The following is a 24,076-nucleotide window of genomic DNA, read 5'->3' on the forward strand; positions in this document are numbered from 1 at the left end:
TGGGAGACCCAGATGGACTTCCAGGCTCCAGTCTTGACCTAGCTCAGCCTCCTGGCTGTTGTTGCCGTTTGGGGAGTGAATCAGCAGGTGGAAAATCAGTGTGTGTGTGTGTGTGTGTGTGTGTGTGTGTGTGTGTGTGTGTGTGTAAGTCTTTCTTTCAAACAATTAAATCAATTTTTAAAAGAAAACAGTAAAATCCTGCTTGCTATCCGGAATGTAGTTGTTGTGAGGGTTGTATAAACTCCGTAGAGTGGTAGCCATTCGTCTGTGTCTACAGCCTTGGATCCCTGTGTGTCTCAGGTGGTTTTCCTGGGTGGACTTGGAGCGGTGGCTGTTTAACAAGCTATGGCAAGTTGCTAAGAAGACCATATCCAATTTGGGATTTAAGTCTTGATAATATTTGAGTAATGTGTAACAGAGTGAAAATAGTTCTGTGGGTTTGTTTGTTTGTTTTTTGCTTTTTGTTGGGGAAGTAAAAATTATAACCTTACTTTGCTTTCTCTAATAGTAGACATTTATTCCGGATCAACCAAGTATCGTTTTCTTTCTCCTTTCCCACCTCCCTAAGGTGGGGTGGAGAAGGATGAGTAGGAGTTGGTGGGGTTAGAGGGGCTGATAGAAATGCAGTTAGCTTGAGTTGAAAATCCATCAGGCGGGCCTGGCGGTGTGGCTTAGTGGCTAAAGTCCTTGCCTTGAACCCGCTGGGATTCCTTATGGGCGCTAGTTCTAATCCCGGCAGCTCCACTTCCCATCCAGCTCCCTGCCTGTGGCCTGGGAAAGCACTCGAGCATGGCCCAAAGCCTTGGGACCCTGCACCTGTGTGGGATACCCAGAATAAGTTCCTGGATCCTGGCATCAGATCAGCATAGCATCGGCTGTTGCACTCACTTGGGGAGTGAATCATCGGACGGAAGATCTTCCTCTCTGTCTCTCCTCCTCTCTGTATATCTGACTTTGTAATAAAAATAAATAAATCTTTAAAAAAAAGAAAATCCATCAGGCAAAATAATGATGCGATACCTTTGAACATGGACAGGACATCAAAACCAGACCCATGTGTCACTGAGAATGAAACCAACTTGATAATCACTGCTTTTGAAGTTTGGTTCCCCATCGGAGGGCCAGCTGAAATCTAAACAAGCAATGGTTTCAACACTCTCCAAAGACACACATGGAGTGAGCAGGGACCATTGATAGGGTCAGAGCTACCCCCATCCTCAGTGGGGTGGCGCTGTCACGGCCCCCACTCCCCAGCAGGCGCCAAGGTCGCCCCGTACACGCGCGTACTCACCAGCCTTGATGTGGACATCCTGACTTCTAATTTTCCCTGAAGGATTTTCAGCTGTGCAGTAGTAAGTATTATCGTGGATTAAGGTACTAAAGCTGGAAGGCGGGAAGGGGAAGATGTGGAGACTGCCGTTGGGGTGGACGTGGCGGATCCCGGGCACATCATAAATCTCCTCGCCTGTGGCGAGGTACCATCGGAGAGTCACAGGAGGGATGCCTGCGGCCGGGCAGGGCACCAGGGTCCCCGAGGTGCTCGCGAACACTACCTCTTGCAGAGATGCATTGACAAAGTAGAGGCTGGAGTGTAGGTCTTCACTGAAAACTAGAAGACAAGACAGGAAGCGGTGAGTGTGATGCGCCCTCCGCCCGGCAGGCGTCGCCGGGCCCTGTGCAACAACCATCAGGTCCAACTGCATGAAATACAAGTTGCGAATCCCTGACCACCCAGATCAGAAGTCTCACCAACTCTGAAGTTTCATTTATTTATTTTTAATCTAAGGGGTTACTGAAATGGATTTTATAATATCATAGTATGCTGTACTGGGGTTAAAATAGAATTCTTAATTTCCAGGCTTTTTTTGAGATACTCCATTTTCAATTTTGCTTATATTCTAGCTTTACTGGCTCCACTAAATGAAGAGTTCACCAAATAAATATAAAAGTATAGTTGAGCAGGGATAATTGGCAGAGGGTAACACAAAATACATGAATAAGGACGAAAGTGATTCCAATTTCATTCATGTAACATACATGTTAAAATCATCAGGAAATCATTAGAACACCAGCAGTATATAATGTGTATTGATTTGGTTGACAAGGAACTAACACATAGTTTAAAAACATTGTAGTCACTGACATGACACCAAGAAAACAAATCTACCATAAGTATAAACAAAAATAATTTTAAAACAGCATGTAAAGTACCTGTAAGGTGTGGGCATACAGTGTCTACAAAACACAAATGAATTTCGTGTGGAGACTTGGGTCGCATCCCCAAGACATCCCAGTCTTAGAATATCTGAACTCTGAAGCGTTTCTGCCCGCTAGCAGTTTAAACAATGGAGACCCAGTCCACAGTTCAACACTGTTCAAAAGCACACGCGGCCAGAGGCTGGTTCTGCCAGATGCCACCCACACTTCCTGTTTCGGGACACACAGACGTTCTCCTGGATCCTCACTTCTAATAGTGTCTGCCCCAGCCCGGCGGTCCCCCGGTACTGACCATGCCTGGACGCTTTCTGAAGTGTTTTGTATTCTTCTGTCATCCGTCTTCCTGCCAAGATACATGCCCATGATGACGGAAGCCACATTGTTAATCCCTGCCCTGGGGCTCCAGCACGTAACTTTCCATCTTATACTTGCAGAAAGTACCAAATCAAGTTGCTTGATTCGATTGCTATGGTTATTAGGTAAATGGAGGACTCTGTTCAATGTAACTAGCTGCAACTTTTCACCAAATGATAACATGGGCGGCATTACTGGGCCCAGCAAGCAGGCTCTTTCCCACAGCGGAATGCCCAGGTTCCTCGTCCAGTTCTCACTCCTCATTACAGCTGTCTACCTCTGCAGGCACCGGGTGATGGCACAAGTCCCTGGGTCCCTGAATCTCATGTGGGAGATCCGAACGGAGGTCACTGCTCCTGGCTGCAATGCCCCAGGAGTGGCAGCGAATAAATTAGGGCTTAGGAACTCACTCTGTCTTTCAACATGCCACATACATTAATAATAATAATAATAAACATTATGTCTATTTAAGAAAGCATCAAGACAATAGTGCAGCTTTGCTGGAAACCAAAGAGAATTTTTGACAAAACCATCCCCAGTTCCACTTGCCTTCAGACTCTGTTGATGTCCCCATTTTCTTTTCTGGTCTACCTTCCTCCACGCCTCACCTGTGGAAGTACTGCTGTATGGAGGTGTCTACACCCACATGACACCCTCACGATGGACTAGCTCATTCTATCACGTACCTAGTTCCAGCCTTTTGTAGAGTCTCCGCAAGTCAATATTAGTGTGCGTATTTTATATCATCTGATTTTCTAAGCTTTTTTCCTGATCTTATTGTATAATCCTCTTTTCCTGCTTTCACTCCTACAAATAAGCTGTCTACAAACCTGCTCACATGCATATTCGACTTTCTACTTCATTTGCTGAGTGTTCATATTTCACTAACAAACCCTCAGGAGAACTGCTCATGGGGATAAGTGAAACTTAACTGGGAGCACCCAAAAACACGAAACAAAATATATAAATACACTCAAGATCCACTACCCAGCTGTCTGTGCTTATCTGTGCCTTTTGGAAGGCAGGTACTTGCCCAGTTGCATGTTTCCTCAACAGAGGAGCAGCCCACAGATGAGAACATTTAGGGAGCACCTGCTGTGCTCCGGGCCATGCCGTGAGCCCCGAAGGGTGACTCACTGCTGGGGAGACGGCTCTGCTGGGTTCAACCACGTTCTACTGCAGAAGGCAACACGGTGCTGCAGAACTGTGCCGTGCACCAAGCACACATGGCTAGAAAGTAGAAACCAAATTCCACTCTTATTTAAAAAAAAAAAAAGATACATTTATTTAACTGAAAGGCAGAGTAATGGTGAGAAAGGGAAAGACAAAGGGATGGGAAGTCTTCCACCTGTGTTTCATTCAACAAATACCTGCAGAGCCAGGGGCTGGGCCAGACCAAAGCCAGGATGCAGAGACTCCATGCAAGTCTCACACACGAGTGGCAAGGGCCTAAGCTCTTTGGCCATCTTGGGCTCCTTTCCAGGCACATCAGCAGGGAGCTGGCTGGGACACAGGGTAGCCACAACTTGAACCAGCGATCCTATGGAATGCAGCCTTGCAAGTGGTGGCTTAGTGTACTGCACCAAATTAGGCTTTCCAGTGGAGTTTTCTGTGATTTACAGTTTTTTCTCTTTAGAATCAAAGTAGTGTCCCTCATCTGAGCAGGTGGCATGGAGCCTGGGTCTGTGGCTGCCGCTCGGTGCTGGGGCTGGGAGAGGTGTCATGGAGCCTGGGTCTGTGGCTGATGCTCGGTGCTGGGGCTGGGAGAGGTGTCAAAGACTGGGAAGAAAGAGGCTTTGTGGATAACCAGAGTTAATCTCCTACAGGAGCAGGAAAGAGGGGCTGGTCCCCCTTCTGCCACTAGCAGAGCTTCGGGGAACTTTGTGGAGGCCGGGTGGGAGTGGATGGAAGCTGGATCGACATCCATCATCACCTGTGAACTTCCCCGCCCTCGCTGCTGGACATGGCTTCTGCTGGGCTGTGCACCGGGGTCAGCTCAGCCCCAAGACTGACCACTCCAAGCAGGCCCAGTGCCTGGCCCCTCGTGTCCATTTGGAGTAACCTGCAAGGGGCCTGGCAGCTGAGCCCTGTGTAACTGTTGCTGCTGGACTGAAGACCAGCTCCTTTCTCTGGCTGTCAGGCCTTCCTCACTTCCTGTCCTGAGAACCCACAGGGAGCAGTCCTACCTCTGAGCATCCCACCCCAGGAGCCCAACATGTGACGCCAACCCGACTGATTCTGCTCCAGCACACCTCTGCGACCTGGTGCTTCTCAATGAATTCACTTCTATCCTAGTCCAGTCGAGTCATTGAAAAGCACCTAATAATACCCCTTGGACATCCCCCAGAAAACTACGAAAAGTAAATAAAACAGACACAAAACACAAAAAAGTATTAAGTTGGGGAAAGCGGAGCTGTGTTCCAGCACTACCTCTTGCTGAGTCAGCGGCACGGTGAGCAGCCACGGGTAAGCCCGGGTGCTAGTCCATCCCAACAGTGGAGGAATTGCAAGGGGATGGCTTGGGAGGCCGTGGTCTCGTAACCAGCAGAGCGGCTCCATCCCTTCCACTCCTTTCCTCTACCCGCCCATGACTTTGCACAACTCCCAGTTTCCCCTGGCTACAGTCAACAGAACTGGAGAGAGTTGTTCACACCCAGTGCTAGTTTCACACTATGGCTGCCTTTACTCCAGAAGGACACATCATGGCATCCAACCTCCCTCTGATATTTCTTGCCTGAAGCATCCTCTTCCTCTTGGTCTTCCCCAATCACAAGACACAAGACTGGCAAGGCTGAGCTGGGAGGTGAAGGCCGTTGGTCAGAAATTGAAGAGAAAGAATGTATTTCTTCAAAACGGTAAATCTTACAAGGAGTACTGTTTTTTCTCTTGATCCTAACTACAGTCTTTATATTGGTTCATAAATCAGAAGATGAAAACTGTTGCTAAATAAAAAATCAGTTCTTATCAGATGCACAGGTAACAGTTCAATGCGGCAGGTTATGCCCCTAATAAAGCTGCTTAGGCAAGCACTGTAACTTCACGTCTGAGCTTTCCAAGAAGCCAACACTACCCCAAGCACTGCAGAAATGAAGCAACTGTCACCCTGTGAGGCTAATTAACTCCACATTACGCCTCTGTTAACTCGAAGGCAGGTAATTTGAACTACATAAAACTTGGTCATATTTGAATTTATTCTCTATTATCCTAAAAGTAGCTTGTTAAGAATATTCAAGGTGAGGCAGGCATTGTGGCATAGTGTGCAAGGCCAGTAGCTGCAGTACTGACATCCCATATGGGCACCGGTTCAAGTCCCAGCTGCTCTACTTCCCACCCAGCTCCCTGCTTATATGTCTGAGGAAGCACAATGCACTCACATGGAGACTCAAAAGAAGCTCCTGGCGCCTGGCTTCTGATCAGCCCAGCTCTAGCCATTGAGTCTATTTTGTGGCACTGAATCAGTAGATGCAAGATCTCTCTCAGTGTGTGTGTGTGTGTGTGTGAGAGAGAGAGAGAGAGAGAGAGAGAGAAGGGGGGTGGGAGAGAAAGAGAGAGACTCTAGCTCTGCCTTTCAGATAAATAAATAAGTAAATTTTTTAAATGCCAATTTTGAAAACGTGAATATGTGCAACTTAGTCTTTGGTTATAACACATCCACAGCAAGGAACTTGACGGAGAACAAGGCTGCCTCTGCCCCTGACTTGCGAGCGCGGGCATCTGGTGAGGTCCCTCCTGCCTGGACCCCAGGGGAGGCAAAGCAGCCTTTGAGACTAGCAGCTACAGCCTCACCCACACCAAGGCACGGGTTTAAGTCTGGTTTCTGTGAATGCACACCTGGAGGCCGCAATGATGATGCAAGTGGCTGAGTCCCATCACCCCTGGGAGACCTGCACTGAGTTCCCGACCACAGTGTCAGCCTCTGGTAGGCATTTGGGGAGTGAGCCAGCCGACGGGAATTCTCGGCTGTCTCTGTCCTCACGACCACAAACAGTTAACAAAGCAGAGAATCAGGGCCAGCAAGCAGAATGAAGCTCTGGGGCGAGGTGCCAAGGTCACTTAAACCATCCTTTTTTGTTTATTTTTTAAAATATTTACATATTTATTTGAAATTCAGAGTTAACAGAGAGGGAGCAACAGGGAGACCAGTGGTCTGTCTGCCGGCTCCTTCTCTAGATGGTTGCAGCATCCAGGCCTGGGCTAGGCTGAAGCCCAGAGCAGGAGCTTCTTCTGGGTCTCCCACATGGGAGGAGGGGCCCACACAGGCCCCCTTCTGCTACTTTCCAGACAATTAGCATGGAGTTGGATGGGCAGTAGAGCAGCCAGGACGTAGACTGGCACCTATAAATGGCATCTCAGTGGCAGCTTTACCTGCTATGCCATAATGCCATCCCCATACATAACCCATTGCTATAGGAATTAATTTGGCTCCGAGAGGCCTAGCAGCATTCATCCATCCCTGTGGCTGAGCCCTGTGACCTAATCACCCCACACCAAGACCCCCTTTGGAAAACTGCTACTACCTCAATGCCACCACACTGGGAACACACTCTTGAGCCCCGAGGAAACAGACCCTGCCTAAGCCACAGCAATTCGCCTGAGATACTGCTTCGCGGCATGTAGGATTGTTGACTGTAATTCACACGCAAGAGCAGGCTCCTGGCTTAGCTCTCAAGCCACGGAGTGGGACGCTGACAGCTCAAGTTCAAGAGGTGGAATTTGCATCCTGGCTTGGTTCCCAATTCTAGCTTCCTGGTGTGCACCCTAGCAGGTGGCAGGAGATGGCTCAGGTACTGGGGTCACTGCTGCCCACATGGGAGACGTGAGCGCCCACTTTGGCAACACGTACACTACAGGGGAGACTTGAACTGAGCCTGGCCAGCCCTGGCTACTACACACTTCCGGGACATCATCAGCGGATGGGAGATCTTTCTCTCTCTTTATCTTTCTCTACGTTACAAATACATAAAATAAATAAATGTTAAAAATTGTTTTTTTAAGGATTGATTTGTGGAGTTATGTAAATGACTACAGGAAAAGATCATAAATAAATATTTAATCTGGGTTGTTAAAAAGATAAGAGAGCCTCAGGGGATTCCTATCACTTCCCCTTATGCTTTTGGAAGGCATTTCATGTCAGTTTTTTCCCTTCCCACCCGTGAGTTTAATCCTGCAACATAAGCTCCTTCTATAAGACACACATCAGATGGCCACCGGCAAAAGGAAAACTGTATGCCAACAGCTTTGTTTCTTCCAGTCAAGGACCCATCCATCTGCCGCAATCAAACAACCTCATTCTGTGGAAAGCATAAGTTCACTCACTTCTGTGCCCCTCCGTGGGGGCACACACATCTCTGTGTGACTCTGTGAGTGTGTGTGTGTGTGTGTGTGTGTGTGAGACGTTCCTTAGAAATAGCTGCACTTTAACAGTAGAAAGGAAGGAAAACATTGGTAAAATATTGCAAGGAAATTCACAGCATAAACTCCCCACAGAACAAACATGAAGTGAGTTTTGGAGGCATTTTTGACCCTCCCTTCAGTTGCAGACTTCCCAATATTTTGTATCATAATAACAGATGGACTAGCCAAGGCTCCAGTGACAAAGGAGAATGCTGCACAAAAACGGAAAAACAAATTAATATATGAATTTGCTTTAAACTCACAATCATGGAAGGGTAAAAAAGGGGGTGAGTGATGAGTGACACATCACTCGGTCATGCATTGGCTGAGCATTGGCTGAGCACCTGCTATACACCAGGTCTACATCACATCCCAACAATACAGGTCTGGAAGACTAGAACACCACCGTGGAGAGAACGCCGCTGCAGGACAGAGATCAGCCACAGTTCACTCTGCTGACTGTCGGGACATAACTACTCACAGTACACTACAGATGCAGGGCTGATGGAGAAATCAGCCCACTCTGGGGGGACAGGGAGCACTGCCCACGGGAGGAAAGGCAAGCCCATTCCCGCAGAAGGCGTGGACGACGTCCAGACCCAGAGCTGTTAGAGTCAGAAGAGAAGCAGAAGGTGTTGGGCAATGGCAGCTTGAGTGCAAAGCCCAAGCTGGCACAGGACTGCAGAGGGCAGCTTCCATTTCTTGAAGCCCACCTACCTGCAAATGCTGGCCTAGCACCCAGGAAGGACCTATTGTCATGCCCGTACAACATGAGCTCACGCACACTGACCACCAGGGCATGAGGGCTGCTGATGTCTGGGCATAAACATCTCGCATATCATACCAGGAAAATCTCGGTCGTGAGCCATGCTGGGTGTTATCCTGCCAGCAAGCAGATGCCCCATGGCTAGACACACGCCAGAGCCCTGGGAACACAAGACCACACAGACATCAGGCAGCGTCACTGTAACAGCCACATGTAAACAAACACAGCAGGACGGCCTCACCCAGGGGTGCTGCAGCGTGGGCGTCCTCAGCAGAGCTGCACCAGGCGGGAAAGGCCAGCCCGTGGGACCACCCGGGTGACCGGGTGCATACAAAAGCTGCTCAGGACGGAAATACCAGGGACGGAAGGTGGGTGTGTGGGCACAAGCGGTAGGAGAGGGACAGCCACAACACACAGGACTTCTTTGTGAGCTGACGGCAAGGTGCTCAAGTTGACTGTGATGAGGGTTACACGCGTGTGCGGAAGCACAAAACACCGAGCTGCACGCTTCTCAGATGGATTTGTTTCATGATATGCAAATCACACATCAATAAGGTTGGTTTTAGAAAGCTGGGATTCACTCAAAGCTATCCTAAGAAAAAGTTAAAAGAATGACAAAAAGAAGAACCAGCTATGGGGCTTCAAGGATAGGTAAAATTGCTAAGGCGGGGAAAAGACCTTCAACAGAGACCTGTTCCCAACACGTATATTGAACTCCTCCGTTTCAGTAGAAAACAAAAAATACCATTAAGGGGGCAGAAAATGTCGGTAGTTACGTCATACCAGGCGATGTCCAAGTGATCAAAAAGTTCATGAACAGGTCCCCCCGGCGTCACCACTCATCAGAAGAAAAGGACACTACCACGAGAGTTACGCATTACACACTACACACCTCAGAGTCACTAAAATGAAAATACACCTTGAGTGTCTCAAAGACACGGAGCACCGGGATCCTTGCACGCGACAGGTAGAAGTTGCTGGAGCCATTGAGGGAAGCTGCCAGGAGCTGCAGAGGCTGCACATTCTGTGGCTCAGGTGTTCAGCTCACACACACACACACACACACACTGCCAAGAGTTAGAGTAGTAACTCTGTCCACACGAAGCCTAGGGTCGGCCCAGATATCGATGCACAGTAAAGCTGGTCTACCATGGTGTACTTACCCACAGGATGGCTCCATAATGAGAATGAACAAAATGACTTACAGGGAGTCTACACTGTGCTATATCATCTTCATCAACCTTAAAAATGAGGAAAAATGACAAAATGACGTGTTGTAAAGAGTTGGAATAATGCATAGGGAGGAGCATCCAAGCGCATCTAACCTAAGCTTGTTTTTTGTTTTATTTTGTTTTGTTTTGTTTTCTGGTCTGTGTGCCAAATGCACCTGTGTGCTTGGCTAATGGAAATGACATTGAGCTGTGACACGCACACAGTGACCTGCTCAGATTTTATATTTACTTAAAACTGTAAAAGAGCTCTGAGAACTGAGGAAAGCATGAACCACCTGGGAGAGGCAGGGAAAGTGAAGAGCTGGGTGACCCAGACCCTGGGGGAAACGCAGTCCTGGGAACAAAAGGGCAGCGTTTGGAGCTGTCCAGCACTGGCCGCCAGCGACACGGGCTTCTTCCGCCGGGTCAGCAAATGTGAGGACTGAGAAGGGCAGCTGAATGCAGAGATCAGAGCGATTCATTTTGGATGAAGATTCCATGGGGACCTGAGACACCTGTATTGATTGTATGGGGCTACACAAGAGGGTAAGCTCATTACCAGGAAGCACCAAGGCCTTCTCGAATGTGAAAGAACATAAGTCAGCCTTAGGTAAATACCCTGAGAAAGTGTAACCTTGAGCTTTCTATTGGAATGAACGCTCAGAAATTCAGCGTATCTGAAGCTAGATGGCCAAGGGTCTCATTCAGCTCGGTGAGCACGCAGGCTTCTGTGAGTAAGTTCCAAGTCAGGCTATAAAAATACACTCATATGACACAGCAAGTGCTCATTTAACTCTGACACCATCGATTGTCGGGTCCAGAGCCAATGGTGCGTGTGGACATGTTAAAATACTGCACTGTACAGAACACGTGTGTGTGTGCTGCACGTGCACCAAGATCTTAAATCAATTTGATTGGAGGATTCAACTCCACAGTGATGCAGAACTTAGAAACATGAAATTGCCTTCTCGCATTGCACAATAACCATCAGAAAGCAAACAGGGACAGGACGTTCCCTCTCACAGTGTGGGTCCCAGGAGTGCCACGATTTCCTGGGAGTTGCCATGATCATTGCAGATAAAGCAGCTTGAATGTGCTTGGTGGAATTCCAGACACACGAGACAAAGGCCGAGGTGGGGAGGGCACAGCGGCTCGGATCTGCCAAGCAGACGAGATGCACCCGCTGAAGCTACCCCCTTTCTTGCGCTGGCATCCCTGTGCTTGCGAGCAAATCACCCACAAAAGCCAAGGCTCACCAGAACGGAGCAGGTGGAAAACCCTAGAAGCTCACATGGGGAGGCCACAGTTCATGTTCCAGCCAGTCAAGGAAGAAACAAATCCCAAGAGATGAGGCACCAGAAGGAGCACCCAGAAGTGTACCATCACAGCAGCGGTGGCCAAATTAATAGGAAACACACTTGAAAAGGATTCCTTGAAGAAATCCAACCGCTTCCAAGCAGCTTCACTGGATGGCCAACCGCTACACCCATCAGCAGAAAGGAGCCAGCTGCAACAGTCAATAATGTAAAGTGCTTCCAATACAAAACTAAGGACAATCAGGAATATGACATGATCTGAAGGTAATTCACTGACATGAGAAATGAATGAGCACACGGACATCAGAGCAGCCAACATTCTCCCCAGATGCTCAAGGCGGCAGGAGGAAGGAGGAACCTGCAGGAGGGAGGAGGAGCCTGTGGGTGAGACAGGGAGTAGCCAGAGAGGAACTATGAGGGCTTAAAATACAGATAAAATGGAGAATCACTTTCTACCGAAGGAATTACGAGCTAACTCTACTGAATTAGACCGCCGAGGTAGTTATCAGAGGGAAGAACAGCAGAAAGCACACTTACTACAAAAGAAAAGTGGTTTAAAAACAATGGCATGCGGAGCGTTATGAGTTGCTTAATATACACACAACTGGAATTCTGAAAGAGGATGTGATAAAGCATTTTGAACCATGAATCTCCTAACTCAATCATTCAGTGGATACTTCCTCCCCAAATATGAAGAAACCCTTTACATGACACGTCACAATCCCTCAAACGAAATCACAAAGAAAAAACCCCTTAAAGGCAGCTGGATTTAATGAGACACACATTGCGTGGAGAAATAAGATTGAGACTAACAGCATATTTCTCAGCAGAAGTGGAGTGCATCCCATCATTATTAAAAAAAAAAAACTCAAAAAAAAAGGTACAGAAGGAACAAACGTTGAATTAATAGAAGGGGAGATGAGCTCACAGGCAACACGGTGGAGGTCGTGGACAGGGTGCAAGCGAAGTAAGCCACGCCCATGTCGTCCCCCATGTGTGAAAGCCAAAGTTCAGTTACCCGAACCTGGGGTGCTCACTCCTCCAGCCTGGGGCTTGTTGGGGGGCTCCGAGGGAGGCTGGGGAACGGGTTCCACACACAGCAGACAAGGAACAAGCTGCTAGTGTCACACACACGACCACACCTGCTGACCGCCTTGAGAGGGCAGGGCGGAGGGGCTCCCAGGCTCCAGTCACAAAGCAGTGAGCGCGACCAGCACAGAGAAACGCTGATTCTTCCGAGCCAATGAGGACAGATCCCATACATTTATCAAAATATCCCATTGTACCACACACAATCATTGTTAAAATACAGGCATGACACATTGTACCCCATAAGCATTAAGTTGCCATTGGAAAAAATTTTTAAATGCTTAGGAAGATGGGGGAGTGCAAGTGAGACATGACGAGGACAACCACACTCCACAACGGAATCAGTAAGTGTGTGACTGGCTGGCAGTTCTACCTAACCTAATCTGATATTCACACCGTGAGCACGTGCATCAGATGATCGTACTACAGCTCATAAATATGGGTAGCTGAAATTGTAAAGGTAAATAAAACTAACAGGAGAAATGAATAACAGAACTCAAGGCAAAAGATAACACAGAGAATAATTCAAAGCATTATTCTTTTTAAGGATTGATTCATAGTCCGACTCAGAGTTGAAGAGAGAGGGAGAGAGATCTTCTATCTGTTGGCTCGCTCCCCAGATTGCCATATTGACCAGTGCCAAGGCAGGCTGAAGCCAGCGGCAAGGACCCTCACCCCAGTTGTAGGGACCCAAACACTTGAGCCATCTCCTGCTGCTTTTTCCAAGCCATAAGCAGGGAGAGGGATTGGAAACGGAGCAGTTAAGGCAAGAACCAAACCAGCACCTATATGGGATGCAAGCATTTCAGATGGTAGTCTAACCCATTACACCATCATACCTGCCCCCAAACATTCTTTTTCTAAAAAAACAAATAAGGACCCGGTGCAGTAGCCTAGTGGCTAAAGTCCTCGCCTTGCATGTGCCAGGATCCCTTATGCAAACTAGTTCTAATCCCAGCATCCCTACTTCCCATCCAGCTCCCTGCCTGTGGCCTGGGAAAACAGTCAAGCATGGCCCAAAACCCTGGTACCCTGCCCTCACATGGGAGACCCGGAAGAAGCTCCTGGCTCCTGGCCTCGGATTGGCTCAGCTCTGGCCATTGTAGCCACTTGAGGAGTGGACGGAAGGCCTACCTCTCTCTCCTCCTCTCTGTATATCTGCCTTTCCAATAAAAATAAATATTTTAAAAAAGGCAAGAGGGAGAAGAGAAATCAGGTTCTACCATTGCGTTGTTTTCCTACCGTAAATCAAACGGGATATTATTTGAAAGCAGGCCATGTGACTTGAAAGATGTAATCCCCGAGGCAATCATTCATAGCATTACCAAAAACAGGTAAAACACACAAAAAATTAGATATCAAGTCCTTAATATAGATACAGCAATCATTTTAAAGTACTCCATTAACTCAAAACGCAGCAGCAAAGGGGAAAATGAAGAGATGAAACGAGCAGGGAGTCATTAGCAAGACGGCAAATACAAATCCGACTACACTGATGATCCCGTAAACAAGAACAGCTTCGACGCTCCAATTTGAAAAAGCAGAAATTGTCAGACTGGATAAAAAGCAAGATCCAATCAGTTGCTATCCAGGAAAAAATCTGTTTTAAATGTGAAAAAAAAACTTGGTAAATTATAAGGAAAAAGAAAAGTGGATCATGCTAATACTGCTTAGAAAGCATGAGTAATCCCATTATCATAGATTGCAAACTAGGAGCCACAACGCTAAGCGGAACGAGACGGACATGGTGAGACCAACGCTGCGTGCTCGCCTCACCTGTGCGAGCAAAAATGAAGAAACAAAACAAAGCGAACTGCCTCTGTGTCAGCGTTGCTGCACACCCAGGCCTTCATCACACCTTGTTTTAAATCTTTGCCAAAGGAATGGCTACAGTTTTAATGACCCGGACTATTTTAAAATGTACTGTATGCGCATGAAATTGACATCTTTTCATCTGGCTATTGTTTCTAGCTCCTTTGTACTTCTGATTTCTGGATCTCTTTATTTGACAGAACACCAGGTCTTCGTCATGTAAAATAAAAATGCTATCTCAATAATTTTTTAAAAATCGGAAAAAAATCAGACTTCAGTAGAAAAATTACGGTAAGTGATAACTGGTAATTCCCTAATGACAATGAAGTGCGTGCAGCAATCTTCAACATCCATGCATGCAAGGTCCGTGACAGATCTGCGGGAAACGAGGTGAGACTAGAAACTGAAAGCCTTGCTCTCCAGGGCTCAGGGATGGGGACGAACACACCACACACCACACACCACCACTCCCAACCCAGAGCCTGCACCTGTCTCACCCACACACCACCTCCACCACTCCCAACCCAGAGCCTGCACCTGTCTCATACCCACACACCACCACCACCACCACCATCACCACTCCCAACCCAGAGCCTGCACCTGCCACACACATACCACCACCACCACACACTTCCACCACCACCCCGAATCGAGAGCCTGCACCTGCCACACACAAACATACCATCTCCACCACCACTCCCAACCCAGAGCCTACACCTGTCTCACCCACACACCACCTCCACCACCACACCCACCACTCCCAACCCAGAGCCTGCAACTGTCTCACACCCACCACCACCACCACCTCCACCACTCCCAACCCAGAGCCTGCACCTGTCTCACACCCACCACCACCATCCCAGAGCCTGCACCTGTCTCACACCCACCACCACCACCACCATCACCACTCCCAACCCAGAGCCTGCACCTGCCACCACCACCACCTCCACCACTCCCAAACCAGAGCCTGCACCTGTCTCACCCACACACCACCTCCACCACTCCCAACCCAGAGCCTGCACCTGTCTCACACCCACACACCACTACCACCACCACCACTCCCAACCCAGAGCCTGCACCTGCCACACACACACATACCATCTCCACCACCACCCCCAACCCAGAGCCTGCACCTGTCTCATACCCACCACCACCACTCCCAACCCAGAGCCTGCACCTGTCTCACACCCACAACCACCACCACCATCACCACTCCCAACCCAGAGCCTGCACCTGCCACACACACACAGACACACATACACACAGACCACCTCCACCAACACTCCCAACCCAGAGCCTGCACCTGCCACACACACACAGACACACATACACACAGACCACCTCCACCACCACTCCCAACCCAGAGCCTGCACCTGTCTCACACCCACCACCACCATCACCACTCCCAACCCAGAGCCTGCACCTGCCACACACACACAGACACACATACACACAGACCACCTCCACCACCACTCCCAACCCAGAGCCTGCACCTGTCTCACACCCACCACCACCATCACCACTCCCAACCCAGAGCCTGCACCTGCCACACACACACAGACACACATACACACAGACCACCTCCACCAACACTCCCAACCCAGAGCCTGCACCTGTCTCACACCCACCACCACCATCACCACTCCCAACCCAGAGCCTGCACCTGCCACACACACACAGACACACATACACACAGACCACCTCCACCAACACTCCCAACCCAGAGCCTGCATCTGTCTCACACCCACACACCACACACATACACACAAACCACCTCCACCACCACTCCCAACCCAGAGCCTGCACCTGTCTCACACCCACCACCACCATCCCAGAGCCTGCACCTGTCTCACATCCAGCCCCAACATCACCACTCCCAACCCAGAGCCTGCACCTGCCACACACACACAGACACACATACACACAGACCACCTCCACCACTCCCAACCCAGAGCCTGCACCTGTCTCACACCACACACCACCACTCCCAACCTAGAGCCTGCACCTGTCTCACACCCACCACCACGACCTCCAGCACTCCCAATCCAGAGCCTGCACCTGCCACACCACCACCTCCACCACTCCCAAACCAGAGCCTGCACCTGTCTCACACCCACACACCACCACCACCATCACCACTCCCAACCAAGAGCCTACACCTGTCTCACCCACACACCACCTCCACCACCTCCACCACTCCCAACCCAGAGCCTACACCTGTCCCACACCCACCACCACCATCCCAGAGCCTACATCTGTCTCACACCCACCACCACCATCCCAGAGCCTGCACCTGTCTCACACCCACCACCACCATCCCAGAGCCTGCACCTGTCTCACACACACCACCACCATCCTAGAGCCTGCACCTGTCTCACACCCACCACCACCACCATCACCACTCCCAACCCAGAGCCTGCATCTGTCTCACACCCACTACCACCATCCCAGAGCCTGCACCTGTCTCACACCCACCACCACCACCATCACCACTCCCAACCCAGAGTCTGCACCTGCCACACACACACAGACACACATACACAGACCACCTCCACCACCACTCCCAACCCAGAGTGTGCACCTGTCTCACACCCACCACCACCATCCCAGAGCCTGCACCTGTCTCAAACTCACCACCACCACACCCACCACTCCCAACCCAGAGCCTGCACCTGTCTCACACCCACCACCACCATCCCAGAGCCTGCACCTGCCACACACACACACACAGAGACACACATACACACAGACCACCTCCACCACCACTACCAACCCAGAGCCTGCACCTGTCTCACACCCACCACCACCATCACCACTCCCAACCCAGAGCCTGCACCTGTCTCACCCACACACCACCTCCACCACCTCCACCACCACTCCCAACCCAGAGCCTGCACCTGTCTCACACCCACAACCACCACCACCATCACCACTCCCAACCCAGAGCCTGCACCTGCCACACACACACAGACACACATACACACAGACCACCTCCACCACCACTCCCAACCCAGAGCCTGCACCTGTCTCACACCCACCACCACCACCACCATCACCACTCCCAAGCCAGAGCATGCACCTTTCTCACACCCACCACCACCACCACCTCCACCACTCCCAACCCAGAGCCTGCACCTGTCTCACACCCACCACCACCACCACCTCCACCACTCCCAACACAGAGCCTGCACCTGCCACACCACCACCTCCACCACTCCAAAACCAGAGCCTGCACCTGTCTCACACCCACCACCACCACCACCATCACCACTCCCAACCAAGAGCCTACACCTGTCTCACCCACACACCACCTCCACCACTCCCAACCCAGAGCCTACACCTGTCCCACACCCACCACCACCATCCCAGAGCCTGCACCTGTCCCACACCCACCACCACCATCCCAGAGCCTACACCTGTCTTACACCCACCACCACCATCCCAGAGCCTGCACCTGTCTCACACCCACCACCACCATCCTAGAGCCTGCACCTGTCTCACACCCACCACCACCATCCCAGAGCCTGCACCTGTCTCACACCCACCACCACCATCCCAGAGCCTGCACCTGTCTCACACTCACCACCACCACACCCACCACTCCCAACCCAGAGCCTGCACCTGTCTCACACCCACCACCACCATCCCAGAGCCTGCACCTGCCACACACACACACACAGACACACATACACACAGACCACCTCCACCACCACTCCCAACCCAGAGCCTGCACCTGCGTGAGACCCCGGGCTGGAACACTTCACACCTGCTGTGAGTTGAACATGGTTACCGCCAGTTCTCAACATTGCAGCACTGGATGGAAGGGAGCAGTTGGGAAGCAAGTAGGTCCCTGAGCAGGACAGATTTGGCTCTTTGCAGACTGGGTCAGTGATGGGGAAAGTGGGTAGCCATGAGAATAGAGCTCTTCTGCACACACCTGCTCATCCTTGTGCTTCCCTGCCCTCTGCACCCATAGCACCAGGAATAGCTACTTGCTCCAGAACTCAGAGCTCGACAAATCCACGTCCTTTATAACTGTTCCAGGCGTCCTGTCATGGTGAAAGAAGACAGGGCAAGGCACCACACTCTGCCTGATTATTTCCCACCTCTTCCCTGACTCTCAGCTTGAACATGGATCCCTTGGCTGCTGGCTTCTCCCTGGCTCCCACCTGCTGGGACAGACCCCATGTCCGCCTTCCGAGTCATCTGTGCTTTCATTCATGGCTGTTGGGAGGGTGTCCCCCACTGTGCAGTAATCTGGAAGAGGCAACCTGCTACAAGGGCCCATTCTGGGTGTCTAGAGATTTGACAAGCATAACGCAGAAGCCCTCAAGGTTCTATTTGATGAGTAAACATTAGAAGGACAACTTTGGGGTTGCTGTTGTAGTGCAATAAGCTAACACACTACCTGTAACATTGGCATTTCATGTGGGCACTGGTTCAGGTCTCAGACATCCCACATCTGATCCAGCCTCTCCTTCTGCTTCTGGGAAGGTAGGGGAGCACGGTCCAAGTGCTTGGCTCCCCACCACTAACTTGGGAGACCCGGATGGAGCTCCAGGCTCCTGGCTTTGGCCTGGCCCAGCTCTGGCCATTGCAGCCATATGAGTGATGAGTCAGTGAATGGCAGACAGACCCCTTTTCCTCTAACTCTGCCTTCAAATAAATAAATACATATTTTAAAAATAAAGATAAAAGTCAAAGATTACGTATTCAACTAAAGAGATGCCTTTCAAAGGATAGTGCTTGGTTTGTACTTCACGTAATCTTCTGCTACAATGCAAATTCCATCGCTTGCTTTCAGAAGCTCACAGAGTTGAATGCTGAGGAAGGGACATTCGCAGCACACGTTCCTGAGGCTTCAGCTGCTTACTGGAAGGGTGTGCTTTTCACGCCTTATTTGCGCAGATTTTGCAGCGTGGAAACACAGAACTCAATTTTTGCTATGCATTTTACAAACTTCTGGAGAAAAAAAAAAGTTGGGGTTTTACCCTCCAAAAATTGTCTACCTTTATTTGTGGCCCCTTCCCTGGAATGGTTCTCTCAGTAATGGAAGAGAATATTGCCTCCGGTGGAAAAGCCCCTTCCTTGGAAGGAAATCCCCCTCATTAACATCACTAAACATGCATCCTCAGACTCTGTCACAGATGAATGTGAATAGTCTGCTATGTTCTAGTGTTGACAGCGGAGCTCCAAGTTTCGAAAGGGCACTAAGTGGCCATTTGAAGGGTGAGGGACACCAGGGACACCGTGGGAATTTCAATCACAAACAGCCGCACACCTGACTGAGCCAGACCGGGGGAAGCGACTCCCTAAGAGCCGGAAGCACACGCAGGCAGACTAAGGACAAACAGGGATGAGTGCACCTTCCTGTGCCAAAGTACGCATGAAGAAAACCAGCTGAAATAAGCAAGTGCTAAAGACAGCATCACCGTAATATGGACAGAACTGCTTCCTGTACATGAAAAGGCAACAGCTTGGAGAAAGGGGGGAGACACAGAATTGCCTCTCCCCAAGCATGGCAACAAGCAACCAACTAAATCACAAAGTACCAGCAAAATAAGACCGCCAACAGGGATGATGATATTAACAGGAGCCAACTACATCATCCAGAGAACAAGACGAGTTATAGCCAGAGATTGCAATGGCAGCACAACCGAGAAGTGTAAAATCCAAGTTCAGTGATTAAACTTATAGCTGTATTAGTGATAGCACTGCAACTGGATGACAAAAATACACAGTCTTGTTAGTTCATCACACTGACCAAGGAAAGCATTAAGCATCGTTCTCTTTCACTACCACTGTACTCTCCTCACTGCCTTTCCACTCTCCGATTGGCCCTGCCCCAAGGATGGAGACAAACCTCATTTTTCGAGTAATTTCTCTCTTCTTGAGGAAATGAATGACCATTGTCAAAACTGTGAATGCGCCCTAAGTCATCAGGGACAATGATCTTTTGAGTTGGACGGGCTCTGGGCACGGCAGCTGCAAGCTGACCTGGCCTGAACGCAGCACCTGCTCCTTGCTTCCTCTGGCTTTGCCGAGGATGTGAAACCACAGGCCAGGCTCCACGGCTCTTGGTGTCTCCTGGCACCATCATCCTCCTCTGAGTCCTTAGAGATAGATGCAAATTCTGTCGCTGCCATTCTAGCGAACTTTAGTGTGCAGGCTGGGGTTACCAGGCACTGTCTACCATCTGCAAAGTCCCGATGGGAAGAGCCTCACCTGGGCTCCAAGCCTGAGCTCATGCTGTACTTTTCCACACAACCCCGGGGAACGCTACACCGGACTCAGTGGACAGCACTGCCATGTGCACTTCCTCGTCACCTGCCCCACCCCAGCCTGGTGATCCTGTATCATCAGGATACAGCTCATTTATGTGACTTTAAACTTTTGCAGGAATATAAGTACCTTAGCTTGCAACAGTGTTACAATAGATGTTCCTGCTCGCACAAGTTTTTAGCACACAGACAAGGCAATGGTTTTTTTTGGTTTGTTTGAGGAGAAGGGTGTCATCACTTGAGGTGTGGGTTTCTCGTGGTTAATACTGGCCATCCAGTTCTGATCGAGGAAGTGTGGGGCCAAGGGGCTTCCCCTCAGAGCATCTGTGCACCCAGAGAACGCCACGTCCTGGCCTAGGGTTCCACGCCCAGTGAGTCATGCGATGTAACCTGACACACTTCGATAGTGCACAGTTAGAATGTTTACCTCTCATGTTCTGTTTTTCAGAAGACTGCCAGAAGATGAGCAAAAGCGCAACAAACCAAGGGATAGGAGTGGGTACCACTCGGGAAGCAGTGGTGCCAAGGAAGGTGAGAGACAAAGCGAACATCCCAAGGGGTTGTGAATATCATTATGCCAGGGGTGTCAACCTGTAGTGGAAACTCCTTCAGACTGCGGCCAGAGGGTTCCCCCAGAGAGAGGTATCCAGGACAGACCGGCGTAGCCAGAGGAATCCTGAGTCCTGCTGGAGAGTCAGGTGTTTTGGCAGAGAGGGACTGGTAACACATGCAGCGGAAAGTGAATGTTGATTAATCTTAGGGAAAAACAAAGCCCGAATTGATAGGAAAGGTCTCTCTGTATACTTTCTAGCTCCACTGTAGCTAATATTTACACAGCCATAATAATGTAAACCCTCAATATTGACTTAACCCCCACAGGGAAGTATCATATGGAAAAAATAGAAGAGCAGAACATTTAGCACCAATAACATTAAGTGAATGCCATATCTAGAGCTGGAACTGTGGCATTGCAAGTTGATCTTGCACCTGTGGCCCCAGCATCCCATACTGATGCTGCTTCATGTTCTGCTTGCTCTGCATCTAACCCAGCTTCCTGCTAACAGCCCAGCAAATCAGCAAAGGATGGCCTTGCACTCACATGGGAGACTGGAGGAAACCTCTGGCTCCCAGCTCCAACCAGCCCAGCTCTGGCTGTGGTGACCATATGGTGAGCAAAACAATCCACGGAGGAGCTCTCTCTTTCTGTGTCTAATCTCACCCTGGGATTTATCAAGTAATATAAATGTACCTTCAAAAATATAAATTAATCTAGGCCCAGCGCGGCAGTCTAGCAGCTAAAATCCTCGTCTTGCATGTGCTGAGATCCCATATGGACCCCACTTCCCATCCAGCTCCCTGCTTGTAGCCTGACAGTGCAGTTGAGAACGGCCCAAGGTCTTGGGACCCTGCACGCACGTGGGAGCCTGAAGGAGAGTCCAGGCTCCTGGCTTCAGATTGGCACAGTTCTGGCCTCTGGGGCAACTTGGGGAGTGAGTCAACAGGTGGAATATCTTCCTCTCTGTCGCTTCCTCTCTGTTATCTGACTCTGCAATAAAAATAAATAAACCTGTTTTTAAAAATGAATTCATATGCAGAGCAAAAGATTAAGCATTCCCATCCACATGGAGCATTTACAAATATGGACCTAAACACTAGAAGGCACAGCTTAACAAGGAAACCACAGACAGCAAAGCCTAGAGAAGGGTGTGTATCCAGGAGCCTGCTTCCTCCCACGTGGTCCATATCGCAGTTCCTGCTCCTTCCTTCCCCATGTCACAGACAGACACCCCCGCAGTTGGCATGGAGCCTGACGACACCCCCAGGCTGTGGAACTCACCTGCAGAGGCAACCTGAGGAGATTCAAACACACAGAGCCCAAAAAGGAACTCTGCTGACTACCGCCCTGGTATATGGCTGCCCTGACCTCCCAGTCCACTTAGTTATGTCTGGGTTCCCACCCGCAGCCTCCCTGAACTTGTCTTACCCTCCTGTCACAGACATGGTTCTTTCCCACCGGTGTGAGTGCAGGAGACACCCAAGCACACACCCAGGCCGTTCTAACCATGAACCAGTCACGCGTAATCTGAGTGCCACAGGACGCCCCCAGTCCCCACAACTCCTCACGTGGCTCCACGTGGCTCTGCCCCCCTCCAGCCTCGCATCTGCCTCAGCAGGATGTCCGATGGCTGCACCTTCCAAACATGCCATCTCCTCTGCCCCCTGCCTCATCCCAGCCGCCACCACACGGTGCCCCATGGGTGTCGCTGGGTGCTCCCCTGGCTCTCACACACACTCTAACCCATCAGCCAAAGATGCCAGGAGTCTCTCTCCTAACTTCTGGGATGGCTTCTCCTACTCCCCTCCTGTGCTGACTCCACTCCCACCATGCATCCTTCCATGTGGCCTGCCAGTCACCTTTGCCAAGTCCCTGTTTCCAGGAGCCATCAGGCTTGCTCCTTTGCTCTCAGTCTCCCTGCTCCACCTCCTTCTCCACGAGGCATGCCCTGCTCACCCTGTGTCCCCACTGCAGCCTCCGACCAGCCCAGCTGAAGCACATGCCCTGTGTACCTGCTTTGTGTTGACACCCAGATGTGCTACATTTGCTAAAATGTCCATCTCAACAGCCACCCTAAAAGTCCAGGCCCTAAACAGGAGATGTGTCTGTTGATTTTCTGTGATGTATCCCATGCCCAGAACACTTTCTGTCACATAGTAAAATCTCAATAAATACTTTCTGTATGCATAACTTTTAGACCAAACTCAATAAGGCATCAAGAAATTAATGTCCCTGATGTGGAACATTCTCAGATGAATTATTCATTTAGAAATGACTTGTAATGCTGCTCATATGTATAGGGCATTGAAGCCTTGCCTGGGCATTTTCACCTACCCCTGTCTGATTCCATCACCTGAGCTTTTTATTGCTACAGACTGCACTAGGTGGGAAGAGAGACCCCAGGGAGGGGAGGAGATTTGTTACTCAGGACTCCATATTTTGAGGTCTGTGCAGTACAGAGTGGGCCTTCCTGTTCTTTGCTTAGTGGCAGGAACTCTCCAAAGGGCATTGTTCTAATCTCCACTTACTAAAGTGCTAGTCTCATTTCTACCACGGAAGCACCACCAAGTGCATTGCTACACTGTGTAAGGCTGTGTGGAACGAGCTCCAACACGCCCAGTGTTGGAGCCCAGCACTTCTTGTGAGAATCTTGAATCACTACCTCACAGCCGTGTTTCACAGTTCAGCTGGAAACTCATCCTCCTGGCCTTGTTTGTGGTCTGAAGGAACAGCTAGCACTGACGATAAAAGACTCACAGCCCAGAACCTGGTTTAAAAGCCGTGTCCCAGGCAGCCATGATGGCTCTTACGTCAGGGGTGAAAGCCCACATGAACTTTGAACTCTCCCAGTGTTGGGCTTAGGGGTCAGGAAGTTAACCAAAGAGGGACTGGGTTTGGACACAGAACCCTCTGTGAAATTGCACTCTCAAAGGATATCATCTGAGAAGAAGCACACAAAGTCCCTTAAAGCTTAAGATCCCAGAATTGAACACCCTTGATCTAAGCATTATTGTAAAATAAGCACTTAAAAAAAAATCCTTCCGCATTCTGTCCATGCCAAGGCACCATGTGGTGCCTTT

General features: G+C 49.9%; 1 protein-coding gene across 1 annotated transcript in view; it reads right to left on the reverse strand.

Annotated features, from left to right (window-relative positions):
* Positions 1-24,076, reverse strand: part of DSCAM (DS cell adhesion molecule) — a 600,899-nt gene that overhangs the window by 475,982 nt on the left and 100,841 nt on the right. Inside the window, exon 2 of the mRNA XM_040986640.1 lies at positions 1,292-1,609. Coding sequence (XP_040842574.1) covers positions 1,292-1,609 — 318 coding nt within the window. The remainder of the gene's footprint in view (positions 1-1,291; positions 1,610-24,076) is intronic.

Source organism: Ochotona curzoniae, unplaced genomic scaffold (assembly GCF_017591425.1).
Source record: "Ochotona curzoniae isolate NIBS_2020 unplaced genomic scaffold, NIBS_Ocur_1.0 contig_4516, whole genome shotgun sequence".
Lineage (NCBI taxonomy): Eukaryota > Metazoa > Chordata > Mammalia > Lagomorpha > Ochotonidae > Ochotona > Ochotona curzoniae.